A 26,030-nucleotide genomic window follows, 5' to 3' on the forward strand; every position below is an offset into this window, starting at 1 on the left:
AAACTCTGGATCTCTCACGATCCTCCTTGTCTCAACACGTCCCCCTACCCCCACCAACTGCTAGAATTACAAGCGGCAGACTCCACCGCTCCAGGTTCTTCCTGATAAAAGGAAGGGCAGGGCGCTTGGGGGGGGGGGGGGTAGTGATTTGTGAAGCCCAGCTGTAACCGAACAAATCCCAACACTACTGACCACAGGAGAAGCCTGCCCAACTGCAACTAAAGGCAAGCGTAGCCAAGGAAGAACACAGGCACACGCACGCTGGCAGTCGTACCGCACGTGCTCAACTTCCCGGCCCACATTCCAGCTGCTGGACGGTACCAATGTCTGCAAGGGAGGAAGAAGGAAGAAGACAAGGTGGTCTCTGGAGCAAGCAGGCGTGCTTTCATGCATCAGAACTCTAGTTCCCTCTGCCTTACTTGCTAAACTCTGTTCAACACCGGTTAGGCCATGGCTCTTTCCCGGGATTTGCACATAGCCTAGCCGCGGGAGATTTATCCCCTGCGAGAACATGGTACGGTCCGGGGCGGAACCTTAAGTCCCGCCCTCTTGCGTCACGACCCGCCCCGTTGTGAGGTTATAAAGTGCGCGCTCGGCGGCGCTAAGCGCCGTGGCCGCGCTTCGCTGGCTTCTAGGCTTAACTGGGGTGGCAGCGGCTGCCTGCCTCGGCTCTCGTGCGGTCGCCGCCACGGCCTTGGCGCTGCTCCCCGGCTCCCCGAGCTCAGCGCGAAGCCCTGGCCCCGGCGGCCGGGGCATGGGCCAGGGGCGCGGCGTGAGGCGGCTTTCTGCACGGCCGTGACGTGCACCGACTTCAGCATGAAGACCCTCATCGCCGCCTACTCCGGAGTCCTGCGGGGTGAGCGTCGGGCCGAAGCTGCCCGCAGCGAGAACAAGAATGGAGGATCTGCCCTGTCACGCGAGGGGTCTGGGCGATGGGGTGAGTGTCAGTCACCCTGGGAGCTTTCCACAGCAACGATGATTTTCAGGAAGGGACTCTGGCTAGCAGTGCTGCCCTGTACTGGACGGGTTAGCCACTTCAGGTTGGCGTCCCAGACAACTACTTCCAGTTTTTAAAAAGATCTCACCTAGTAGCCCAGGATGGCTTCCAGCTCGGAATCCTGTCTCCGCATCCCGAGGGCTGGGACTGCAGGTGTGTGCCACCACGACTGGCTTCTCGTTAGGGGAACCCAACTCTGCATCCTGTCATTTCTGCCTGGGATGAGGGTTACCGGTTTGAGCCAGGCAGCCTGGTATTCTAGTCAAACCTGGGTTCATTCTCCATCCTGGTGGCTCACCAATATTGCAACATGTGTTACATCACTTCCCATCCCCCAGCTGATGAGGGCGACACCACCCACTCTCCCCTGTTATTAGTGATATTTTACTCTTCAGCCCCCAGTTATTCTTCCTTCTCACAAGGTGGAACAGGATTTGGCTGGGAGAAACTGGATGGGGTAGGGTGTAAGGGTTTTGCAATCCCCTGAAACAGCCACTGGATGGAGAACATGCCTGCCTGGAACAGGTGTGCCCCAACTGTCCTCTGTCCCGGCTTATGTGTGGCAACCCAGACTGTGGCACCCACTCAACAGCAACAGCCCTGAGTCTGACATATTTAGAAGTGGGGTGGGAGACCCTGGTTTTTTTTTGTTGTTGTTGGTTTTTTTTTTTTTTTTTTTTTTTTTGAGATAGCATTTCTCTGTGTGTAGCTCTAGCTGTCCTGGAGCTCACTTTGTTGACTAGGCTGGCCTCGAACTCAGATATCTACTGGTTTGGTTTTCTTCTTGAAGGTACGCCTTCAAGGGAGAACTGAGACTTTCAGTGAACCGGGGGCAGAATTAAGATTCACACCACAGCTTTCCCCATACAAGGCAAAGCATCCCACACTCCCTAGCTGTACTTGGAGAAACTGAGGAGGAAGAAATGCTACTCAAGGTTTCCTTAGCAGGGCAGTTGGTGGGGCACCCCGAAGACAGAGGCAGTCAGAGCTATTGAGTTGGAGGCCAGCCTGGTCTACAGGGCAAGTTCCAGTTCATGGGAAACTGGAAATTGAAAAGTACAAGTGATCAGAAAGAAAAACGGTAAACCAGCCATCTGGTGGTTACTTCTATTAGTCCATAGTCAAGACCATGCTATAGATAACAGTTCTAAATCCAGTTTTGTCTTAACAATAAATCATGAGTATCTCTTGCCATTTGTCAAAACCGAGGTAACCCATGCTGGAATTCCAGTGACACCAGCATTAGTCCCGTTGACTGTTGCTGTGGTTATCCACCCCTGGAGGAGTACCGAAATGGTCTCATCCCAGGGGCAAGCATTTGTGCTGCCCCATGAACCAGTATAGCATCTTCTCTCAGAATCCTTCTTAATGGGGAAGGAAGTGACTTGCTCACGTGCATGCTTTTAAGTGTTTTCATTGCAGGGTCATGGGTCTGCCATCCATGGTGGTCCCTGTGGAGATATCCTTCCTGGACTCTCCTCTGTCTTCCAGGGGCAGGAAGCCTAGTAACTATGTTTTTCACATTTTTTTTTTTTTAAACTCGGGGAGGTTTGTACTCCCCACCGGATGATTTTTGAGCAGGTCTTTAGTATCCTAGCAGAAGAGTTCCCCGTGTTGTTGTCCAACCTTGAAAATACAATGGATAAAATGTGGGTGTAATTGCCTCATAGATTGTAACAAAGACCAATATGAAATGCAAGCTAGTCAGTTTAGCTCTCTGGGATCTTTGGTGAAAGACTAGGTGGGGTAGGGGAGGGTGCCCAAGCAAATTTTGTTATCTTGACATCTCTGAGAGGCCTCTCTACCTCCTTGGTCCTTGAAGACACTCCCTAGTGGCCTAGTTTGCCTCAGACGATCAGTTCCCACTGAACACCCTGTTAGTGGCAGTCTTCAAGGAAGGAGGGCATGGATTCTGTGAAGGGAAATTCCATGATGGGTGAGTGACTACATAGATAACTTGGCGACTGTTGTTTGGTTGAAGCTTGGGTGGTATGCCTTTGTTGCAACAGAGGGAGTTTTTGGTACTTTTTTCCCCCTTTGGTTTTTCAAGACAGGGTGTCTCTGTGCATTGCTGGCTGACCTGAAACTCACTCTGTAAACCAGTCTGGCCTGAACTCAGAGGCCCCTCTGCTTGTCTCCTGAGTGCTGGGATTAGAGGCATGCACCACTACTCCTGGCTTGTGGTATTTTCTAATCTCTGAAAGACAGGCTTGGACTGTGATTTGGAAGTCATAGTTAAATCCATGTACGTCCCTGCTTTGTTTGCCCTTGGATGGGGAGCTTTTTGTGGTAGAGTCCTTGAATGCTTGTGGCTATTCTTAGGGTTCTGTCCAGGACCCAGCATGAAGCAGTGAAGTGTAGTTCTGAGCTGGTACATTGTGTGGCCCCCAAAGCCTAGGACAGAGGTGGAGTCACAGTCCGGGTTTTGATAGAAGAATCCCAACAGTTGTTGATGACTTCGTAGCCTGGATGGTGGAGATGGAGCTCCCATCCCTGGGAATATGCTAGGTGGAGTCAGATTGTTGGGGGTAACTCTGGAACTGAGGGTTGGCAATCGTCTGACAAAGTCCTGTGACCTCTCTCTTGTCCCTCCTCCCTCAGTTCTGCGTGGCTGTCCCCCCAGCTACAGAGACTACTTTTTTGAGTTAGCTCTGTGCCAAAGGCTCGTCTAAGCTTGGAAAGGAGAACCAAGTATAATGCTTTATTAGCAGGTGACTCAGTGGCAAGTGTGGAAACTCTGCCCCACCTCCACCCTTCTGCTCCTAAATTCAGCAGCATGTACTTGAGTTAAAACCCATTGGTGCTGGATCTGGCCCAACCACCACAGCACAGATGAGAAACCCAGGTTCCCAGAAGAACTAGTCCAGGGACGTGAAAGACTTGCTAGAACCCGGCTCTGTCTCCATGGGTGCCTATCAGCCTCCTCATGCTAGAGGTGTGGGGACAGCAACACTGAGCGCTAACCAGCATGTGTGCCTTGCAGTTGCCAAATGAGTGCTGATTGCTTCTTAACTCCATGACGGGCATGGTATCTCCTCCCCAAGTTTTTCGAGGGAACTCCCCTAAACTTGGTGGATAGGGTTACCAATAGCCCACATAACTTTGTCTGACTAAATGAACTGCCCTCCTCCCCGTCCCCTGGACTTCAAACCTCAGATTTATGAGGCTGCCAGGATACCCACCACCTGATAACCTCCTGGTCACCATGCCATGTGCTGGTGGTCTTTCTGTCCCTCCATCATAGTCCACCATTGAGTTCTCTCTCAGGGTCTCTGCACTTGCTCTCCCTTCGTAGATCTCGTCACCCCATCCTCTAGTCCCAGATCTTTTCCTTCTGTAGACCTTATCATTACCTAGTTGTGACATGCACTTACTGTTTGAGTTATTTTCAGCCCTTGGGAGCCGGGGCCTCGTTTGTCTTCCTGAGCCTTGTGTTGCCAGTGCCCAGCACAGTGCTGTCAGGTAGTGGGAACCCTGTAGATATTTGCTGAGTGAGTGAATCATTAGTAGGACTTGCCAGGTCCTCTGGGCAGGAAGCCCTGTCTTTAGCTTCAGTGAATTCCTTAGCTTTCCCCAGGTCTCTTTGCCCATATGTGTTAAGTGTCCTCGAGACCCAGTCTGATTATGAGCTTGGCTTGGGGGCTAAGTGCCAAGTGGGTGGAAGCAGGTGAACCATGATCCCCCATGTGGTTCCAGACTATAGAAGGCCAAAGCCAGGATTCCTGCCCTGCCTTTTTTTTCTCTGAGATGTGAAGGGTTCACAGCCACTGGAGACTTTATTTTCCTATTTTTGAAATAGATTCAAAGCCAGGTGTAGTGGTGCACGCCTTTAATCCCAGCACTTAGGCAGAGGCAGGTGGATCTCCAAGTTCCAGGTTAACCAAGGCTATACACAGAAAAACCATCTCAAGCAAACAAAAGCAACAGGAAAGATTCAGACATCTCAAAATTAACATCTGAGGGTTTGAGTTAAGGTGAATGGGATGTGTTTGGTAACTGATTTGTGAGTGAGCCCCTTTTTTAATCTGTAAGTCATACAGGAAGTCTTAACACCATAGACAGAGAACCTTAGTGGTCATGTTATAGTCAGAGTTGTAACTCCAGGATGTTGGGAACCTGGTATCCTAAGTGGCCTACTTCCTTGGCCTCATCATCAAGATTCTACCTTACTTCCTGAAAATGGAGTAGCTGAAGACTTGTTCCTGGAGCAGGTTCCCCTCAGGAGTGGTTCAGATCGAGTAGCTGAGCTCCTCTTTTGTGTCGGCCAGCAGACCTGACTTTAAGGAAGCGAGACCAGAGGGGTATGCACACATTGAGATGGTGTGCAGAGGGGGCTGAGCAGTAACCAGGAGGAGAGGAGGAACTGGGTATGGAGGATAGGGAACTAAGTCGCCTTGGGATGAGGGAAGGCTTCCTAGCAGAGGAGAGGATGCTCAGTCTGACTTGTGAAGGATGAAATGGCATCAGCAAGGCAGATAAGAAGTAGGACCGGTGAGATGGCCCAGGGGGTAAACGTATTGCCTTGACACCTGATCACCTCACCAGTTCAATGCCTTTCACCCATCGTGGAAGGTTAGGATTCCCAAAAGTTGTCCTTGGACGCCCCCACCACGCACGTGCAGTAAATTTTAAAAAGACGTCCTAGGCATAAGGAATAATATAAAGAGACACAAGTTTAGGTAGAAAATACAGTCTGACTGTGATCTTTGAGGGGCCAGCCTAGGCTGCAGTCCCAGTGGAGGGGCCAGCCTGAGCTGCAGTCCCAGTGGAGGGGCTAGCCTGGGCTGCAGTCCCAGCATAATCCTCTCAGTAAAGACAAATGAGACAGAGGATGTTGTGTCCTGACCTGTGGGATTAATCTGCATCTGCCTTGGAAGACTTAGGAGTCCCAGGAGAGGAGCCTGGGATAGGCAGATGTTCATGAGCTAGTGTCAGCTCCTTGGGGGATTTGGGACTGGAAGGCAGACCTAGGTATGTGTAGTCCTTATTCTACCACTGAAGGTCTGTGTAGCCGCACTCACAAGCCATTGTCTCTTGCTGATTCCGAGTCCCTTCATGTGTGAAATGGACAGGGTTGTGGCACAAGTATTTCCCCCATCATGGTGCTGAGCCTGGCGACTCGTGTGCCAACCCCAGGAGCAGGAAGCATTGGGGTCTGTTCTCATTAGCAGATTGTCATTCCAAGCCAGCGCAGGAACCTTGTTCTGCTGCGTTGCTTCCCACCATGCCTCGGATCCTCAGTGCAGGAAGGACGACTTGCTGGGTGGGTCCCTTTGGTCCCTTCCAGGCCACCTGGAGAGTGTTGCCAGGCCTGGCCTGCTCTTTTCCCTCATTCTTACCAGAAATGGGGCTTGCATCCTCTTTGGGGCCCAGGTAAGTGCCCCAGAGGAACTTATGGATTGCCATAAGGGCCTGTTGTGGGGACTCCTTGGTGACGCACATGCAAGCTGGTGGTGTTGCCATGGCAGCCCCTCCTACTCCAGTATTCCTGAATGTGCTAGGTCTGAAAGTGGGGGGTGGAGAAAGCAGGCCACTGGGGTCTTCAAGCACTCATGTCCTGGTTCTGGTTAGGAGCTGGGAACCTGGCATCCTAAAAGACCTACCCTTTTGTCTTTCCCTCCCAAGACTCTACCGTATCTAATGAAAGCTAAATACGTTAATCCCCGAACCCCTGGGATAACCCTTGTAGGCGCCAATGTTCCCATTCGAAGGATCATTTGCAGATCAAGAAGCCATTAGTGAATTGTAGTAGAGCACAGAAGGTCTAAATTGGCAAGACCTCAGCCCTCATCTGCTGTGTCCTTACCCCTTAATTTAGCGCTGGGGAATCAGAGACCTTAGAGCAGGAAAGGTCCCAGAAAATCTACGGAGACCTGTAGCAGGATCCTGAAATGCAGGATTTGGTGGCAAGGCCAGGTACTTTCGCAAGCATCTGTAATGGTTTGTCCTCCCTTTCCGGCCGCATGTCGCTATAGGCATTATATTAGGACATATAATTCCCATGAGAGCCCTCAAAAGGAGACTTCATGTTTCTGGGAAAGAACTCACCAGGGTGTTTGGGACCAGGTACATGACTGACCACTGCCCTGTCTAAAGTTGGAAGGATGGGTTATTGGCTGACTCTTCCTGGTGTTGCGGGTGGAGGCAGCATTTCATGGCCTCCCAGTCCTTCTGTCTTCCTTTCTGTTCTTTCAGATTCAGTCTCTGTTGCAGTTTGGCCAGATGTTTGCACCTAAATCTTCCAACTTATGTGCCCTTTCCCTTTGTAGATGCTGTTTGTAGGGCCTCTGCCTTCCTCTTATTGGGCCCATCCCTCATCTGATAGCCTGTTCCCAGGAGAGGCTGGGGGAATCCCTCTATTCCTGGACCGCTCAGCCTTCTGTGTCTAATTCATGGCCTTGTGTCCCCTGTTGTGTCTGGGGTGGGTGCTCCAAGAACTACTAGCCTCTGGTAGGTGCCTGAGAAGCAGAAGGGAGGTAGAGACTGGGAAGCTTCCACCTTGGTTCGGGGTACTTTGGAAGTACGTTTCTCTCCAGAACCATCTGTGTTGTCCCTGGCTTTAGCCCACCCTTGCACTCAGAGGAGACCTTTCCTGTTTCCCTATGATACTTCCTTTGACCCATTGGCCCAGGTCAGCTGACTTCTATTGTCCATGCCCTTTTCATTCATCATGGTGCCTTCAAGCATGCAGGTGTAGACTAGGCACTTGTTCTTTGTATGGGCCTAGGAACCCAGAGTGAGGCATAGTTCCCGCAAATTAATACATACCTCCCATAATGAAATGGGAAATGGATGGAGAAGTGAGAGACAGCCTGTCGGGCATGGCCACTCCATCCTGAACTGGGCACAGGAACTCTTCCCAGGGGGAAGGTGGACAGGCTAGTGGCTGACAGGGTTCCTCTGTGTGTGCTAAATACCTGACCAGACTCAGAAGTGAGAACCATTCTTGGCGGCACTGCAGGCTGGGTCAGGAGAGGCCCCATGAGGTTTGGATTGACAGCCCAGCCCTGGAGACGGCAGGCATGGCCTTCCAGGGTTGTGCATTCTACCACATCTGGCCCTGTCACCGTCACACGTGTGGACTCTGGCTGAAAGTACCTGCCTGAGGCGGTCCAGAAGACAGCTAGTTCACCTCTGGCCTCAAAGAAGCACATCACTTGGCACTTGGCTGGGTGTCTTGACCGTCAGCTCCTCATAACCATGCAGCTTGTGCCCGAGTGACTTGAGGGGTAGCTTCCTCACTCTGCAAACCAAGGCAAAGCTTCCGTCCAGATGACCCAGATGTGGCATCCTTGGGGTCTGGGAATGTGGGCAGGATGCCATCCTGCTGGAGAGCCCCAGGGGCCTTCATGCCTCTGCTCTCTGACTCTTTCCAGACCTAATAGCTGGTCCAGCTCTGACTGGATTTTCCCCACAGGGACCTATCACTAAAGAGGACACTGGGTCCCAAGCAGGGTGACAATTTGCAAGAAGCATTAGACCCAGGGTTTGTGTTGCTTTAAGACAGCGGGAGGACACTGAGGCTTGCTTGATAATTACCTGCCACTCAGACAGATCCTCGCTTTTTATGGGGCTCTTGCCTAAACATTATCTCAGTTCCCTCAGCATCTGGAGAGGTAGGAATTAGCCCCATTGTACAGGCAAGGAAACTGAGGCTTGCACAGGCAATGACTCATCCGAGCCACACTTTCTGTGTGTTAGAGGAGAGTTCTCCTGGCTCCTGTTCTTTGGACCCCTCCTGGGTGCAGTCCCTCCACAGATGATGTCGTGGAGGTGGCGGAGAAGCCACGCAGGCCGTGCAGAGGCTTCCCGCCTGCTTTGTGGGCCACGTGATTCTCACTGTGTGGATGGGGACTCTCTGCCCCTGGCTCTGACTCATTGCCTCAAATTCTTCTCCTTTATAGCTCTGGTCTCCACCTGATAATCACATTCTCTCTCTCAGCAGTATCTGAGCTTCCAGACAGGTGGGGGGCATGATTTCCTGCATTCGCTCCCGACTCCTGCCCCCACCAACACCTTCCCTTCCTGGCGGCTCCTTCTAAGTGCTTGTGCTTTGGGTTTTATGTCGGGCCACTTTGAAGAGCTGGTTCTCTGTTTTCAGCCTCTTTGGGGTAGTTCGATGCCCCTCCCCCATTTCTGAGTTGTTGGTCATGTGCTTTGACCCTGCCTTGTGGGGAACTCCTTCTTTGTTGTGGCAGTTCCACCACCTACAGTCTCTGCTCACCTTCCACGCCTGCCTTCAGAGCCCTGAACAGCACATTCTGTACCTTTCCCCCAATGCACACCCTTGTCACACCTAATGCACGCACGCCTGCTCACTATTATACCCTCTCCTCTGGGGAGGTGAAAGCAACAACAGCCTCACCTCACTGGCCATGTGCACCTTACACACATTAAAAACAGTTCTTTTTTTACACACACACACACACACACACACACACACACACACCACACACACTACATACAGTCCCTGTCTGGAGGTCAGAGCACAGCCTGAAGGAGTTGGTTCTCTCCTTCCACCCTGTGGGTCCCGGGGATTGAACTCAGTTCGTTAGGTTTGGTAGCAGTTACCTTTATCCATCAGGCTTCCAAATATTTCCTCATTTACTCTTTTCTAACCTCCCTCCTCCCTGAGGTTGTTTTTATGCTCAGAGAGGTTTAATCACATCCCAGGTCGCATCATGGGGCAGAGCTGGCCCTTTTCCCAGAACTGGGGGCTTAGATTCAGACTCTGCCATTCTTAGGCAAGGGTGAGAGAAAGCCAGGAAACTGTTTTCCATCAGCCTTGGGGAGTGGCCTCCTTGGTTACTCTGATATTAGATACTGAACAAGGAGATTCTAACACAGCCCTCACCACTCCCGTCTTGGGCCCTGAGATTATGAGATTGTGTTGAGTCCACTGTGAGCTCACATGACCTCACAACAGAAGCTCAGGTATAGGCACATGTGGGTGGAGTTCACCATTGCATAGCCAGTCTGCACAGAACTGTCCCATGACAGTGGGACTTGGTGTGGGCAGAACAGGCATCCAGGTGTTATCTCATGCAGGTGTTATCTGTTTTGGGTGTGGACTACCGTGTGTAGTTAGGACCAGCCCTCTGTAACATGGCATTGTTTAAGTGGTGAAGGGACTTGGGGTCCAAGTACCTGCCTTGAGTGATGGCTTCCTATACCCTAACCAGCGAGGTCTCGCCATGCCTTCATTTCCTCCTTGCCTTGCCTGCCCTTCTAAGGAACACCATGAGAAAAGTGGCCTGGCATAGAGTGGTAAGGAACCTGCTCTGGGCCTCTCTGATGTGTTCCCCTTTCCTCTGTCCTCCAGACACGGAGTAACACAAGGATTTGAACACACAGATCAGCCTCCTGTGTGAGTCTTCGCTGCATAGGATTAGTCTTTTTGTTCTGCCCTATATAGGCCTCATCACTTCTGTGGAAAATGATGTCTTCAAATGAAAGGCAGAACCTGCAAGTGTCAGAGAACGTGTACTGAGAGAAGGCAGGAAAGGCTTCAGCGTTTCCATAGCAGGGCTGGCTTGGCCAAAAGCAGCCCAGTGCGACTTGAGCATTCAGCCTTCTCTGGGCTGGCGCTGTGGGATTTGCCCAGATGTACGGCAAACCTCTAGAGCCCTCTCGACCCCAACCCTGTGTGAGATTCAACACACAGATGAATAAATCTGCTCCAGTCTTGGTACTCACAAGTTACCATTCAAGGGGTGGGGGTTGCCAGATAGCTATACCTGGGACTCAGTGGGACTGGTGATGTATGAGAGAGTGGGTGGGCCCAGGAAGGCTTGAGGGATGAGGAAGCTGGGCTTGGCTGGATGCTAAGACTCTCTGCCGCCCTACCCAGGAGTCAAACAGGTTGGGAGTGGAGGTGGCGGCATTTGGTTGTAGCTTCCTCACCAGCTGGACTTCTGCCAACCAAGCTGGAGTAGAGGAGGTGCTGACAACCAGGTAGCATAGCTGATTATGCCCTGGGGATATGCGAGGGAACCCTCACTTCCTAGTTCCCCAGGTGATTGTCCCAGGGCTGCTGCAAGCTGTTGAATTTTAGGGCTCAGATTCTGGCCAGGAGGTAGACGCTAGGGACCATGAACTGTGTGATCTAACTCATTCCATGTTAGAGATGGGGAAACTGAACCCCTGAGAAGGAAGTCACTTGGCCAAGTTGACACAGGAGTTGGGGCACAGTTGGGACTAGAGCCTGAAGGCCTGCTGCTGCCCCTACCTGTTCTTTAGGAAGCCTGCTCCTGTGGCCATGGTGCAACATGCCTGTGATTCAGCACTCAGGAGGGCCACAGCAGAACTGCAAGTTTGAGGCCATCCTGGGCTGCATGAGACTCAACACCACCAAAACTAATCAATAGAAAACAAAACATAAAGAAAATGAAGCTATACCTGGCCTACCCTCTGAATGACAGCAGAGGGGAGGGACTTGGAGACCAGGACTAGGGCAGGTTTAAGTCCACACTCTGAGAGGCCCTGGAGCGACATCAGAATGGGGTGAAGATGATGAACACCCAGGATTCTGTGCCTGGACAGTGGTCAGAAGGGTCAAAGCTTCATTCTTACTGCTCTCCCCAGAATGGAAGGAGTCCTAAGGGCCTGACTTCGGTTTTCCTTTCTCAGCAAGTCTGTCTAATGCCTTTCCCCTTTACCAGCCAGGCCCTATCAGAGCTCTGGGGACCCAGACCTGGAGCAGAACTGGGCTGGCCTCAGGCGACAATCAACTTGAACTGTGTAGTTTGCATATGCGGGGAGTGTCAGACAGAAAAGCTCCCTGGGGTGGCAAGAAAGCTGGTGGCTTCAGGCTAGGGTGGTCCCCAGGGAAGGAGAGATAGTGTCTCTGCTGTAGCCTGAGCTGCCCTCTGCACTGGGGAAGTGTCAAAGCAGGAGCAATCACTGTCTCCTAGGCCCTTTGGTTCCCCGCAGAACTTGGACTTGAGAGGACCAGCAGTCATGTGGGAGTGGATCTGAGCTACGTGGTGCTGCTGTCCTCCCCAGTCTTTCCTGGATCTGTGGTTCCTCCTGCAGAAATGCAGCTGGTCCTCCCTGGACTGCATTCCTGTTGGACTGGCAGGGCAGGCAGCAGGTGGTTGGCCTAGTGAGGCAGGAGGAAGACAGAATGGGTTCTGGCCTGCTTGGGTATGGACTTGGGGAGTCTCCCAGGCCCTTGGTTTTGTCTGTATGATAGGATGAATATTAGGGGGAAAATGGGGTATTACTCTCTAACCCTATCTACTTGTAAGTTAATAAGATGGGGGACTTGGGTTATTTTGGAGAAAAAAATGCTTAGTTTTTTCTCAGTTTGGGGTAAGGCATATGACCAGCAAGGAGTTTCTGCATGCCTCCCCGAAGACCGTACCGTCTATAGTTGGCTGTGCTGACTGAAAAGCACAGTCTGCCAGCGTAGGACGAGGGGTTCAGGCCTTAGCTTGGGGCCTCACTTCCCAGCAGGCTCCAGATGCCTGTGTCCTGTGTGCCTTTCCTTAAACACTCCTCCAAACTGCAGCCTGAGGGTCTACCTCCGGTAGCGGTGGGACTCCTAACAGAGAAGCCAGCTAGTGTCTGCACTCATTTCCTGCCTAGCAGAAGGCTTTACCAGTGGAGCACCTAGCCTGCCCAGTGGAGTACCTAGCCTGCCCAGTGGAGTACCTAGCCTGCCCAGTGGAGTACCTAGTCTTCCCAGTGGAGCACCTAGCCTGCCCAGTGGAGCACCTAGCCTGCCCAGTGAGCACCCAGTCTGCCCAATGGAGCACCTAGGCTGCCCAGTGGAGCACCTAGCCTGCCCAGTAGAGCACCTAACCTGCCCAGTGAGCACCTAGCCTGCCCAGTGGAGCACCTAGTCTTCCCAGTGAGCACCTAGTCTGCCCAGTGGAGCACCTAGTCTGCCCAGTGAGTACCTAGCCTGCCAGTGGAGCACCTAGCCTGCCCAGTGGAGCACCTAGTCTTCCCAGTGAGCACCTAGTCTGCCCAGTGGAGCACCTAGTCTGCCCAGTGGAGCACCTAACCTGCCAGTGGGCACCTATGCTTTTATTTATTTATTTGGGGGCACCTATGCTTAACCCTCATGGTCATTGTTGCTGACAGTGATGTAGCCAACCAGCCTTTAGTCGGGAGTCTAGGCTATATCTTAAAGGTTTGGTTGTGACAAATGTATTTGTCTAGGCTCAGCTGGTGGACATGCACACCAGGCCCTGAGTATGGTCCACCCTTGAACTCTCTGCACATAATGGTCAGAGTCCTTGGCATTTATTAGCCTCTGTGTCAAAAGAGGAGGAGTCCCGAGCAGAAGCAAGAATCTTGGCTTTTGTTTGTTTCTTTTTTCTTTTCCCCAAGACAGGGTTTCTTATAGCTTTGGAGCCTGTCCTGGAACTCGCTCTGTAGACCATGCTGGCCTCGAACTCACAGAAATCCGCCGGCCTCTGTCTCCCAAGTGCTGGGATTAAATGCGTGTGCCGCCACCACCAGGCTGGAATACTGGGTTCTTTTTTTTACCTGGTAACCTTGGTCATACTATAATGCATGTCCCTCTAGGGCTCAGGATGATTCCTAAGGAACATGCCTGGTGGAGGAAAAGGGTCTGAGATCACAGAGTTACGAAGAGAGCAGTTCGCCAACCCTCTGGAGTGGCTGCAGGATCCAGTCTTGTTTTTGTGTCTTCGTCCCACCGTTCCTGTAGAGCATTGGTGTGATTGAGTACCCAGTATGTGATGATCGTGAGCATTGGTTCCTGTGCATGCTACTCCCTGGGGTCACATAGTGAGGGGAACCAAGAGGGCAGTGCCAAGCTCTCTCTTGGTTTATTAGGTCAGAGAGGTGAAAGGACTGGTTTGTCCCCTGAAGTCTGCCATTTCCTACTCAGTCACGGGCGTTGAGCTGAGAGGTTGTATATCCCTTTCTGAACTAGACTGTGACCTTGCTGCTGCCAACTTTGACAGAAAGCAGAGGCTCAAATGTGACCCCTAGACTCCTTTCTCCCTTCTCCTAGCTTGTAAGCTGGGGTGAACGGTCAGGAGACCCTCAAGGTCAAGATTGAGGGAGTCTTCTGTTCTGGGCCTTCATCAGTGGGTGGTAGGAAGGAATGTTGGGGTGACGCACAATAGGAGCTCAGAGATGTGCTGAACACGGACATGGTTGGGCTCAGCAGAGCTGGGGTGTGAAGTGGCCTCTGCTTTTTAGTCTAAGGCTGAAATGAGTGGTCTGGGGTCTCGCCCTGTGCTCTTCCCTACTGCCAGCTCCCTTGTAGGCACCAGGCCTCATGGTCACACTGTCAGCTATTAGAGTCCTGGGGGCACAGATCAAGCCAACTTGTTGAGCACATTTTGTCCTGATTTCCGGTCTTGGCACTTGCTTAGCAGCAAACATACGTACCTCAGGTGCCTCCCCGTGTCCTGTGGACCTTTCCCTAAACACTGTTCCAACCACTAGCTTGGGGTCCTATCTGCAGTCTGGGGTACATAACCCCCACTTTAGGAGAAGTGAGATGCCTCTGGGTCCTCCCTCAGCCCCAAGCTTGGTGCTACAGTGAAGGTGAATCTGTCTTCAGCGGGCTTGGTGTGAGCCTGGTTGTTGGAGGGCGAACAGATTCATGGAAAGAGGTGTCCAGGAGAAAGGGAGTGGGGCAGGGATCGGGAGGCTCAAAGGGCACTTGGACAAAAATCAAAACAGAACATTGCAAATGGGAGGTTGAACTTCTGTCCTTGGCCTCAGGTAGCAAAGATTAAATATTTGTCCTAGATCAGATAAAGGAATACATGTGTTTGGGCACTGGAGATGGGAGAAAACTGGCCTCCCTATGGCCCAAACCCAGGACTAGCTCTGAGATTCCCCGCTGTCATGTTGCCTTGTCTTTTTTTTTTTTTTTCTTGGTTTTTCAAGACAAGGTTTCTTTGTGGCTTTGGAGCCTGTCATGGAACTAGCTCTTGTAGACCAGGTTGGCCTCGAACTCACAGAGATCCGCCTGCCTCTGCCTCCTGAGTGCTGGGATTAAAGGCATGCACCACTACCGCTTGGCTGTTACCTTGTCTTATATGTAGAACTGGTGATACAGGGAAGCCATAGTTTTATGGCTCTTATGCTGTAAAGCAGCTTTAGGAAAAATTAGGCGGCAGAGTGAGGGTTTAGTTACTTCCGAGTCTGTGGCCCGCATTCACCTGTCTAGGAAGGCTTTTGGGGGAGGCTGGTTGTGTTGGGGTGTCTGGAGGACACTGGAGGACAGGTTTATAGTATATTATAGACCGACATCTTCTTCTGCAGGCACTGGCTCCAGCATCCTCTCGGCCCTCCAAGACATCTTTTCTGTCTCCTGGCTCAACAGGTCCAAGGTGGAAAAGCAGCTCCAGGTCATCTCAGTTCTACAGTGGGTCCTGTCCTTCCTGGTGCTAGGTAAGCACAGCTGTGGCAGGGGTGAGTGGAGGTGGGGTGACACAGTGATCAGCTTCTCCCCAGCCTCTTTCCATTTACTTCCATCTTTGGGGCCCGTGGTCAAGTATTCTACCAGTAGACATGCCAGAAACCTTGATGAATTCATGGGCGATATATTGTGGCTTCATTTTGCAGATTAACTTGCCCAAAGTTAACTTGAATCTGGGTCTGTAGGATGCACGCTTCTAACTGCCTCCTTGTCTACTGGCAAAGAGCAGGCAGGTGTCTACTTTGCTGAAGTCAGGCTTGAGACCAACTCCAGACAAGCTCTGACTTTCTGACTTTACATAGACACTGCTCTCCTGGGACCTTCTCTTCCTTCCCAGGCCTTATAACCTCAGCACAGGTTAGTCTCTGAGCACATGAATACAGACAGAATCCATGTGTCTAGCACTTGTGGTCAGGTCCCCAGCCACTCACTCTTCACGCTGCCCAGGACAGTGGGAGCTCAGCAGACATCCACATGGTAGTGCGAGCAGCTGTCTTTGAGGCAGGCATGGAGCCTCTGAGGCCCTATTGAGAACAAAAGGAACAAATCCCATGTTATGTGAGGCCCTTGGAGTGTCTTTTCTTAAACTCAAGGAAGAGGAAATGGAAATTCAGAGGTTCAGTGGCTGACCATGACACCCATTAAACAGAAAGTCAGAGTTTGAGTCAAAGCCCAGTGCATTCCCTTACCATGAGGGTCCCGAATTAGTGGACAGAGTCCAAGGTGGGCTTTGGGGGATTCATTGAACTCTTAAAATTAAATGCAAGGCCATGCATACATTTTCATCGCTATAAGGCTGTAGCTATCCTCAGATTCTTACAGGGTCATACAGCCTCAGAAAGATGATGAAATAATGGTTTGGGGGCAGATAGTTAAATTGGCTCCCTTAGATCTCCAACCCTGAGTGTGGCTTGCATTTGGTCCCTGATTAGAATACCAGGGTAAAGAAGCTATATAACCTTATCTTTGTTCAGTCGGGAAGTAAGAACCTAGTGGGTTCAGAGCCTTGTCTGGGGTTATAGGAGAAGAAAATAAGAGAGACCAAGATAAGAACGCAGCGACCCCCAGCCTCTTGGTCCTCTGTCTAGCCTGCTTTGCCAGTTCCTATTGTACCTATCTGCACCAGAAGTCAATACTTACCTTGCCTTAGTGGGTCAGAGCTTGGCTGTGGGACACTGAGTAACTTGTGCAATCCTAGGTCATATAGCATGTGACAGGGCTGGCCCCAAGCTGTAGGTTAATGATCTGTGAGGCCCAGCCACAGCCCAGAAACTGGCCCAGCGTGTCTTTCCAACATGTAGGTGGGAGCTAGACCTGGGCAGGTATCAGCCCTGCTTAAGCTGTTGTAATTACTACATGAGCAGTCCCAGCCGCTCCCTCTCACTGTGTCCCAAACCTGCTGGCACAGGCTTACTCTGTATTGCAAAGATTGCTATGGATACCATTCACATTAAACAGTTTTTTGTTTTGTTTTTCTGATGTGCCTTGTAGCCCTCTAGAATTCTGGTGAAAGCTGTGGGCCTTCTTTGTGCTTTTAATCGTATAATATGAAGTACACTGGGGTTTTTAAGGATCTATCTAATAATGCTGGAAAATAAATATGTAACCTTTGAAACCCAGTTGGACACTTAGTAATGTTTGCTTTTTTATTATGTTGTTTAGGAAGTATCAGCAACTGTAATAAATATTAACCTTAAGTAATGAAGTGTCTTCAAGATTGCGAGGCTGCAATAATGCAGTATGAAAACACCTTTGCCATCTCTTGCTACCATGTCAGCAGGCTTTGCTAATATTCCCGTGGTTTGTCCCTCAATGAAGGAAATGCTGAATCTCCACATGGTTCTAGTAGAAAATTTGAATGTCACTTTGCTCCTCCATACAAATCCATAGACCCTTAACAGTGTTCCTGACCATGTGTTAAATTCCAACATCACGTCATTTTATCTTCCCAACACTCTGTAAGAAAGTAAAGGCTTGGGTATGCATAATGGCCAGGATGTGGCAGGGCCCGTCCCCGAGTCTGCTTCGTCCTGTCCCTGCTCTCCACAGCCCCACTGCTGTGGCTCCTACTGAAGAATGCCCACACCTTTCCCTGTACCACCAGCCTGGGGCCAGAGCTCTGCAGTTGTGAGCTGCTTGTGGCCCCAGGAACAGGAAGGGATGCATGCAGGTAGTCCCGAGCGTTCTCTGCATGGAACAAGCAGGCTGTTTCAATCACTGTGCTTGCATGTCCAGGGCCCAGGGCATTGGTGGGTGTCAACCTCATTACCTGAGAATGGAGGGCAGGGAGCTGTTGTAGGTTTCCCAGAAGGAAGGCATTTTATGGGGTGGTTGTCCTGCCCAACCCTCTAAGAGGTTTTTTGATATAGGGGCTCACTGTGTAGCCCTCATTGGCCTGTGTCTGTATGTATGTAGACCAGGCTGGCCTCCCATCACAGAGATCCACCTGCCTCTGCCTCCAGAGTGCTATGTGCTACCACACCCAGCAGGCAGCTCTGTTTTTCGTTTGTTTGTTTTGTTTTTTGTTTCTTTGACTTAAAAAAAAAACTATATTGGTGGCTGGGGCTGGAGAGTAATCTCACCTTGTTCTAGCTCCAAAGGTTCTCAGGGACTCAGGGACTGAGCTCTGTTGGACAGGAGAGAGGGTGGTGAGAGAAAATGCACATTTGAGAGGACAGGGGCAGCCCCCCAGTTGTGTAGGGCCAGGACTTTGGGCTTCTGTCACTCACTGCTCTGTCTTAGCTATGCAGACAGGGCAGGTACGTATGGATACCTCCTCCCCATGGTAACCAGCCTTCCAGCACTGGGGTTTGGGCTCCCTGATGGCAGCAGGGTCTTTAGAATATTCACACATCATTCCTCTGAACACCATGGGCCTTGCCTGGCCTACCTGGAATGCAGTGAGTCTTTGCTTGGACACCTGTGGAGGCTGGGGCTGGAATGGTCTTCTAGGACCAGGGAAGGGCCTGGGGCAAAGTGTTGGAGCAGTGTATACAGCCTAAATATGATCAGGACTGTTTTTCCAGCTGCCTTAGGAACCCACACTATCTTCAGCAGGCTGTGTGGGGGTGCAGATGCTCCCCAAGACTCAACTCCGGTGTATGTACACTGCTACATTGTCTTAGGAAACGTTTTGCTGTTGTCTGGTAACTGTAGCTCAGTTCTAGCTGTCCCAGGGGAAGGCCAGCTCAGGAGTGAGGCTGAGGATGGCGAGGACCACGGTTTCCTTGCTCTCAAGCCCATGGAGATCTGCATCTGGACTTTTTCCATGGTCACCTTCTGAAACAGGCTCAGCACTGTGTTTGGAAAGTTCTGTAGAGCCTGAGTCCTTGCCCCCTCCCCAGTTGGGTCTAATGCCAGGGTGAGAGATGAGTCCTCCAGTGTGGAGAATTCGGATTGTGTGGTCAGGTGATTTGATACTCATAAACCTGTGGAGGGGACAAGGATCTGAGGGGGCTGGAAGGCTGGATGAAAATGGAAAGAGATGCCCTGGTGAGCGTATCTAGGGGTGGACCATGAGATGCTGGCTCTCCTTCCCTCTGGGGCCAGGCCATGCAGCCTTATGGTCAGCCAGCTGGCCCCAAGGACAGTTACCACAAATAGGTGTCCCAGGAGAGTCTTTCTAAGTGTTTGAGGAGGGGGGGCCTGCTGGGCCCTGTCTCTGCTCCGGGGCTGCCTGGGGACAGCCCTCCTGTGACAGATAACCCCCTTTTACCCCACCCTAACCCCACGGTGACAATCTGAGATTTCTCACCTCTGGTCTTGCTTCCAAGGCTGAGTTTGAACCCTGTCTCTCCTCTGTCCTGCTGGGTTAGCTTGGGCAAGTCAGTCCTGACAAGTAAGTTTTCTAAAACAGAAAAGTCAATGCTTTAGTGACTCAAAGGGATCACGCAAGAGGAGACATCAGGAATTGCTTCACAAGAAGCGGAAGTCTCCCCGTGTTAGCCAGCTCAAGCCCAGGTGTCCCTAGCTCTAGGACCCACCTGTGCCCCTTGGCCCTGCTTCTCCTCCTTGAGCCACCCATGAATCTCTCCCAGTGCCTGGGCGTCTGGACCTCTGCCTAGGTTAGTGCTGGGGAAGCCATGCCTCAGCCGGGAGGACTGGGAGCCTGACCTCTTGTCTCCCCTCCCCCAGGAGTGGCTTGCAGTGTTATTCTCATGTACACCTTCTGCACCGACTGCTGGCTGTTAGCTGTGCTCTACTTCACCTGGCTGGCCTTTGACTGGAACACGCCCAAGAAAGGTAAACTCTCTGGGTCTGCTGCTTGTGTTCCTCCCTCTGCTGGGCTGCAGCCCCTCCTCCTGGGTGCTGGGCTGGGCGCCGTTTGGGGTGTCTTCACAGGAGCTCACCCTTCATTAGGGAGGGCAGAGGGAATGTATGTGGGAAGGGGCACACTGGGCAGGTGCAGAAACGCTGTGTGGGCTGACAGACACCTCCCTGGGGGGTTCACACTGGCTGTGTCTCGCCTGCATTGCTCAAATGCCCCTCCCGCCTACTCCTTCCCAACACTGTGCTTTGTTTCCTGGAAGGTGGCAGGAGATCGCAGTGGGTGCGGAACTGGGCCGTGTGGCGCTATTTCCGAGACTACTTTCCCATCCAGGTAAAGACGTGGTGTGCTGCCCTGGGAGGACAGGAGTAGATGGAGATATGAACCGTGACAGCACTGAAAACGGGGGCAGTGTGTCCGTGTGAAAGTGTCCATGCATGACGCAGACTGGTGTGCTCGATGTTGTGAGTCAGTCCTTGACACCAGGCGAGCTGCCTGGGTGGTCAGGTGGCCCCGCATTCCTCCCCTGCCCTGTGTTGTGGGAGTGGCCTAGGCTGTGCACAAACTCTGCCTACTGCCTGCATTCCTATGACTTTCCTGTCCCCTGCAGTTAGGCTTCCCTCCCCAGAGGGCCAAAGCCTTGCTCGAGATGTCCAGCGAGGCCATGGCAGCGGTGCCAGGCCCTCTGACATGCAGCCCAGGGTCCTCCCCGATTCCTAACTACTGCCCATTCCTTGGGGAGGGACTTGGCCCCAGATCTCTCTTCCCAAACTTGCTTGACTGTTGGAACCAGGGTTTAAGAGCTGGCTCTGCTGTTCCGTTTAACCACCTGCCATTTGGGGGTCTGTCTAGTGCTGGGCTCTTCGCTAGGGCATGGGTGACGGAACGTTAGCCCTGGGCTTACGGTCAGCCTAATGAATTGACTATATTCCCTCTCACTCTCTGTATGGCTTTCTCAGCTCTACTGAGCACCATTTGTCTCCGCTGCAAATGGGAGATGCTCCTGGGTCTGCCTGGCTTTGTCTCTCTGCCCCAGGTGCTGTGTCTTCTGCCACTGTGCCTTCAGGAAGCCTCCTGCAGGCTGGTAGCTCCCCTCTCCCAGCAAGCGACGGCTGCTGAGATCTAAGCATTCAGCTGTTTTACCGATCTTTACCCTTTCAAAAGACCCAAATGATGGACTGGAGAGATGGCTCAATGGTTAAGGTGTCTGGCTGCTCTTCCAGAGAACCTAGGTTCAAATCCCAGCACCTACATGGCAGCTAATAACCGTCTATAACTCCAGTTCCAGAGGATCCAGTGCCTTCTTCTGGCCTTTGAGAGCACTGCACATACATGGTGTACAGACATACATGTGTGTAAAACACCCATACATGTAAAATGAAAATAAATCTAGTGGGGTGTGGTGGCACATACCTTTAATCTTAGGCAAAGGCAGCTGGATTTCTGTGTTTAAGGCCAACCTGGCCTACATAGCAAAGTTCCAGGCTACATACATAGTTCCAGAGCTATATAACTCTGCCTCAAATAAATAAATGAATAAACCTTAAAAAAAAAAAAACCAGCCGAGCCCTGTGTTCTCACTATCTCTGTTCTGTTGAGGCGCAGGGCAGACATCTGTGAGATGCCCAGTGAGGTTCCTCGGCCCCACCCTGAGTGGCAGGCTCTGCCCCTTGCCCTTGATGACAGGTCTAATAATCTGTGCCTGAGAGCTGTGTGACCTGCCTGCTCCACCCCTTTTTCCTGAGGTCCTACCGTGGGTTCTGTCATCGAGATCTCTAGCTAGACCTGTGTACCCATCTCCATTTCTCTTACTGGAGCTCCCTTCTCCAAAGTCATCTAGCTGACCCAGAGGGCATCCCTTTTTGGAGTGGTAGGGCTGGCTCCTTCAGCAGCTACTGAACTACGGTCATCTATAACAGAAGTGGCCCATGTCCTGGGGTTCCTCTCCCTGAAGGGTAGGCAAGACCTTTGGAGATTAGGAAAGGCTCTCTGGGCTTCAAATCGGCCATCTGTCCAGCTTGTCTGATTTCATAGATACGTAGACTGAGGCCCAGAGAAGAGGGACTGTGCCTGGTTCACAAGACACTGTGCTGCCATGCCCTGCCTAGGCAAGCTACTGCTGTTCTCTGGAACTGGGTGTTTCTCTGTACGGGGCTAGGAGTAGAATAAGCCTGGCCTGGGAGCAGGATGTGGGGAGTGACCTGCCAGGAATATGCCTAGGCTGACGCTTACCAGCACGGCCTGAACACCACTGGGCTGGGACTTTGCCACCCAGCAGGCATGTCAACAGAACAGTCAGCAGCAGTGACCTTCGCCCTCCCCGCAGAGTGGACATTCTGTCCAGTTGGGAAGAGTAGTGTCGTGAAGACGGATCAAAGCAACGACAAATGACTCTAATGGTACTGCCTGGGGCCATTAACCTGTACAGTGTCCCATCAGATAAAAGTCTTGGGGAGGGAGGGAAATATTTAAAGAGCTAGTTAGGTTCCTAAGAGGTGACATATCGCTCTCACAGTGTCCAGGGAGAAGTGAAACCGGAGTGGCCTTGTGGAGTTGGCTCACTGTGACTTCCCTCGGAAACAACCTAGATAGTCAGGGGGCTCCCGTCCAGTCTGTACTTTTGCTCCAGAGAGTTTCTAACCCAGTACCAGTTGCCCAGCTCCTCCCTCAGTGCCTTAATTCACAGAGAGCCAGCTGGGCAGACAGAGCACAGCTGCAGCCTTGTACGGTTCATGCGCCGTGCTCCTCAGGGGTCTCTCACTCTCCACCTCGGCCCTGGCGGAGCCCACTGCCGTTCCCTGGTTATTTGGTGGGCAGCTGAGAGTTGTTTTCCAGACAGCGTTAACCTGCTTGCCAAAGGCAAAGTGAGAAAAGTACAAGTGTCATATACACCAGGGGTGTGACACCAGGGAGGCTTGTTCACATTTACACTGCAGCCGCAGAGCTAGTACTGCACCGCATGCCCCGTTCCGTCCTCCCGCTCCTCCATCTTACCCTGCTATCAGCAACAATCTTCTTCTCCAACTGAGCAGAAGGACCCTTTACTCACCCAAGAGTTCCTATATTGGAGTAAAGGAAAATGTGGTCTTTTAATATTCGTCCAGTAGTTAGGGACTCTGTGCCAGTGCCGGTGCAGGGATGGGTACCTGCAAGCACTTAGGCGGGAGGCTGTGAATGCCGCTCTTTGAGGCAGGGCAGGCTACTCAACTCAGGAACTGCACTTCTGGAAGTTTATTTTACAAAAACAAAACAAAACAAAACTGTTGGAAATATGAATAGAGATGCTTTTTACTAAAGCATCATTCTAGGAGTCTGTCAGTCAGGATCCGAGTGAGCGCTGTCATGTGGATTGACAGTGGCACGGATGGGTGTGCAGCTTTGAGGAGAGTGGTACCGAGGACCATGATAAGCTAGACAGGACATATTCCTAGAAACAGCACTGACGCTGCGGCCTCATTCTTGGGGATGTTTTGATATTATGATTATTGACAGGATCTCATTGTGTAGCTCTGGCTTGCCTGGAACTCACTACATAGACTAGAGTAATCTGGAATTTTATGATTTTTTTTTTTTTTTTTTTGGTTTTTCGAGACGGTTTCTCTGTAGCTGTGGAGCCTGTCCTGGAGCTTATGTGTTTTTTTTTTTTTTTTTTTTTTTTTTTTTTTTTTTTTAAAGAAAGGCCTGTTTCTGTTTAAGTAGGAAAAGGACCAAGTGGTTTATTTCTATAGAATGAAAAAGTGAATGCAGACTTTTTTTTTTAAACTTTCCTATACTTAAGAATTCTGGTAGTGGTGGCACATGCCTTTAATCCCAGCACTTGGGAGGCAGAGGCAGGTGGATTTCTGTGAGTTTGAGGCCAGCCTGGTCCTCAGTGTGAGTTCCAGGATAGAAACCCCCCTTCTCCCTCCCTCCCAGCACTCCGTCCCCATTGTGCTTCTTGCTTGGGGTTTTGCAGGTACTTAGCCAGCCTCAGGGCAGGTGGTGGACCCTCAGGAAGCCAGTTATCAACAGGACAGCTTTGTTGACAGTAGGAAGTTCAGATCACCCAGCTGCCACAGCCACACAGCCCTGCCTGCCTGTTTGAGAACCTGAGCTGAGCCTAGCTGCTTGGCAAAAATTTTGTATTGGTCCGGCTATACCATCCTTTTGTCCACACTAGACTATAAAGAGGTGGGAGGTGGGCTGTGTGGGCTCGTCCTCTGAGCTGCTGAGGATTCTGCAGGATGCAGTGACGATGAAAATCTTAGTGGGAGACCTGAAGCCATGGCTCTCCTTGCCAAACTCAGAATCTAGACTGTACCCACTGAAGGCTGAAGGTCCAGCTTGGGTGTGGGTTTTAGGGGAGTCACTGTGGTAAAAAGCCTAGGAGCAGGAAGGCAGAGGTCTGGTTGAGCATGAATTAGTAGGTTTGGACTGTGTTTGGCTGGGAAAGAAGACGACGAGCATCCAGCCAGGGACTCCTAGCCCAGCAGCTGCCAGCCACTGGCTAGGGTCTGAGGACAGGCTTGGAAAGTCAGTGCAGCCTTTTGGGCTCCCAGCACATCAGGGCGTGAAACTTCAGGTTCCTTCCCCCCTGGTGGGCATCCTCCTCTCCCAGCCGGTTCTAACACACGTTTTCTCATAGCTGGTGAAGACGCACAACCTGCTGACCACCAGGAACTATATCTTTGGGTACCATCCCCATGGCATCATGGGCCTGGGTGCCTTCTGCAACTTCAGCACGGAGGCAACCGAAGTTAGCAAGAAGTTTCCCGGCATAAGGCCCTACTTGGCCACGTTGGCTGGCAACTTCCGGATGCCTGTCCTTCGGGAGTACTTGATGTCTGGAGGTGAGAGTCCACTTCAGCTGCTCCTGCTGGGCTCTCCTGTCAAGACCTGCGCCTCCCCATTGAGCAAAGCGATGGACGGAACTGGAGTGCCCTTCCCATGAGGTGCTGGTCCCGTGCAGGTAGAGACAGCCTGCAGTAGATACGCTAGGTCTGGATTCGCCGTGGATGGCACCTCAAGGACCTCCTCCCACCTCTAGATACCAGCCACTGTGCTGCCGATTGTCCGTGTCTGCCCACCCACGGTCCCCACCAGCTTGGCTTTCATACCATTGCCCACATTTTATCGATAAGTAAACTGAATTTAGAAGAAATGAATTGCTTAGGGAGAAAGGATCATGTATCTTCTAAGAGGGTAACAGGTCTGGGACTGTCTATAGCGGTTTTTATTTTACTCTTGGTGGTATATAAGGGCAGGGAATGCATCCGTGAGCAGTCCTGATTGTGAATACCCCTCACCCAGGCATCTGCCCTGTCAACCGAGACACCATAGACTACTTGCTTTCAAAGAACGGGAGTGGCAATGCTATCATCATCGTGGTGGGAGGTGCAGCCGAGTCCCTGAGTTCCATGCCTGGCAAGAACGCAGTCACCCTGCGAAACCGCAAAGGCTTTGTAAAACTGGCCCTGCGCCATGGGTAAGTGCCTGCACACGCATCTCCAGAACAATGCCCATGCCCAGATGCCCAACAATAGGTGTTTGGAGGGGGTGCCCAGAACTCAGGAAGGCAATGAAAGAGGTTGGAGTCCACGCTGCATGGCTTCACTTGTCCAAGTGTGGGCAGTGCAAAGATGTGTGTAACCTGTCTCTGGGCACTTGCAAATCACTGAGAGGCCAGGCTTATATTTAGAACATATGAGAAGACTTACCACTTACGGGGTCAGAGATGTGAGACTCAGTGGTAGAGCAAATATTTGATTTGTGTGAACCCTGGGTTCAGTCCTCAGCATGTGTATGCATGTGCATGGGGACACACACACACAGCCAAAGGGAGCAAGAGACCAGGAGGAAAATGGCATCACTTGAAGTATCAGGGAAAACTTGCCTATTGGAGAGTGCTGGCAGCTTGGAATCCTGGTATTTCTAGCAAACCAGGGGACGTATCTGCTTGAGAAGCAAATCTACCTTCTAGGCTCCTTTAGACTTCCTAGCGGGTGAGGAGACTTGAGTGCCCTCTTCCCACTGCAGGGGATGCTCTGGGGGCAGAACTGGAGTCTGGAGCCAAGCTGCTTTTCTCCCACATCTCAACTCTGGGAGACCTTGGAGTAGGGTCCTAGAACGATGGACTTTTGTGAGAGAGATGAACGGCAACAACACGGTAGTCCAAGTCATTGAGGGCAGGGAGAGAGTTCTATCCGCCGCCATGTTCCATGAGTCTTGGAGCACAGCCGTGGACAGAGCTCTCACTGTGTCCCAGGATCTCCCCGGGGTTCAGGAGAGGTTTTTCTACAGTCTGCTGTCAAGTCAGACCAGACCAATGATAGGAGGGGCAGAGCAGATAGTGTGCTCGGCTGTGAGATGAG

General features: G+C 51.6%; 1 protein-coding gene across 1 annotated transcript in view; it reads left to right on the plus strand.

The window, feature by feature from the left end:
* Positions 1–605: 605 nt before the first annotated feature.
* Positions 606–26,030, plus strand: part of Dgat2 (diacylglycerol O-acyltransferase 2) — a 28,164-nt gene continuing 2,739 nt past the window's right edge. The window contains exons 1-6 of the mRNA XM_057756248.1: positions 606–937; positions 15,257–15,385; positions 19,548–19,655; positions 19,943–20,013; positions 24,305–24,509; positions 24,970–25,144. Of these exons, the coding sequence (XP_057612231.1) occupies positions 817–937; positions 15,257–15,385; positions 19,548–19,655; positions 19,943–20,013; positions 24,305–24,509; positions 24,970–25,144 (809 nt within the window). The 5' untranslated portion in view covers positions 606–816. The remainder of the gene's footprint in view (positions 938–15,256; positions 15,386–19,547; positions 19,656–19,942; positions 20,014–24,304; positions 24,510–24,969; positions 25,145–26,030) is intronic.

Source organism: Chionomys nivalis, chromosome 23 (assembly GCF_950005125.1).
Source record: "Chionomys nivalis chromosome 23, mChiNiv1.1, whole genome shotgun sequence".
Classification (NCBI taxonomy): Eukaryota; Metazoa; Chordata; class Mammalia; order Rodentia; family Cricetidae; genus Chionomys; species Chionomys nivalis.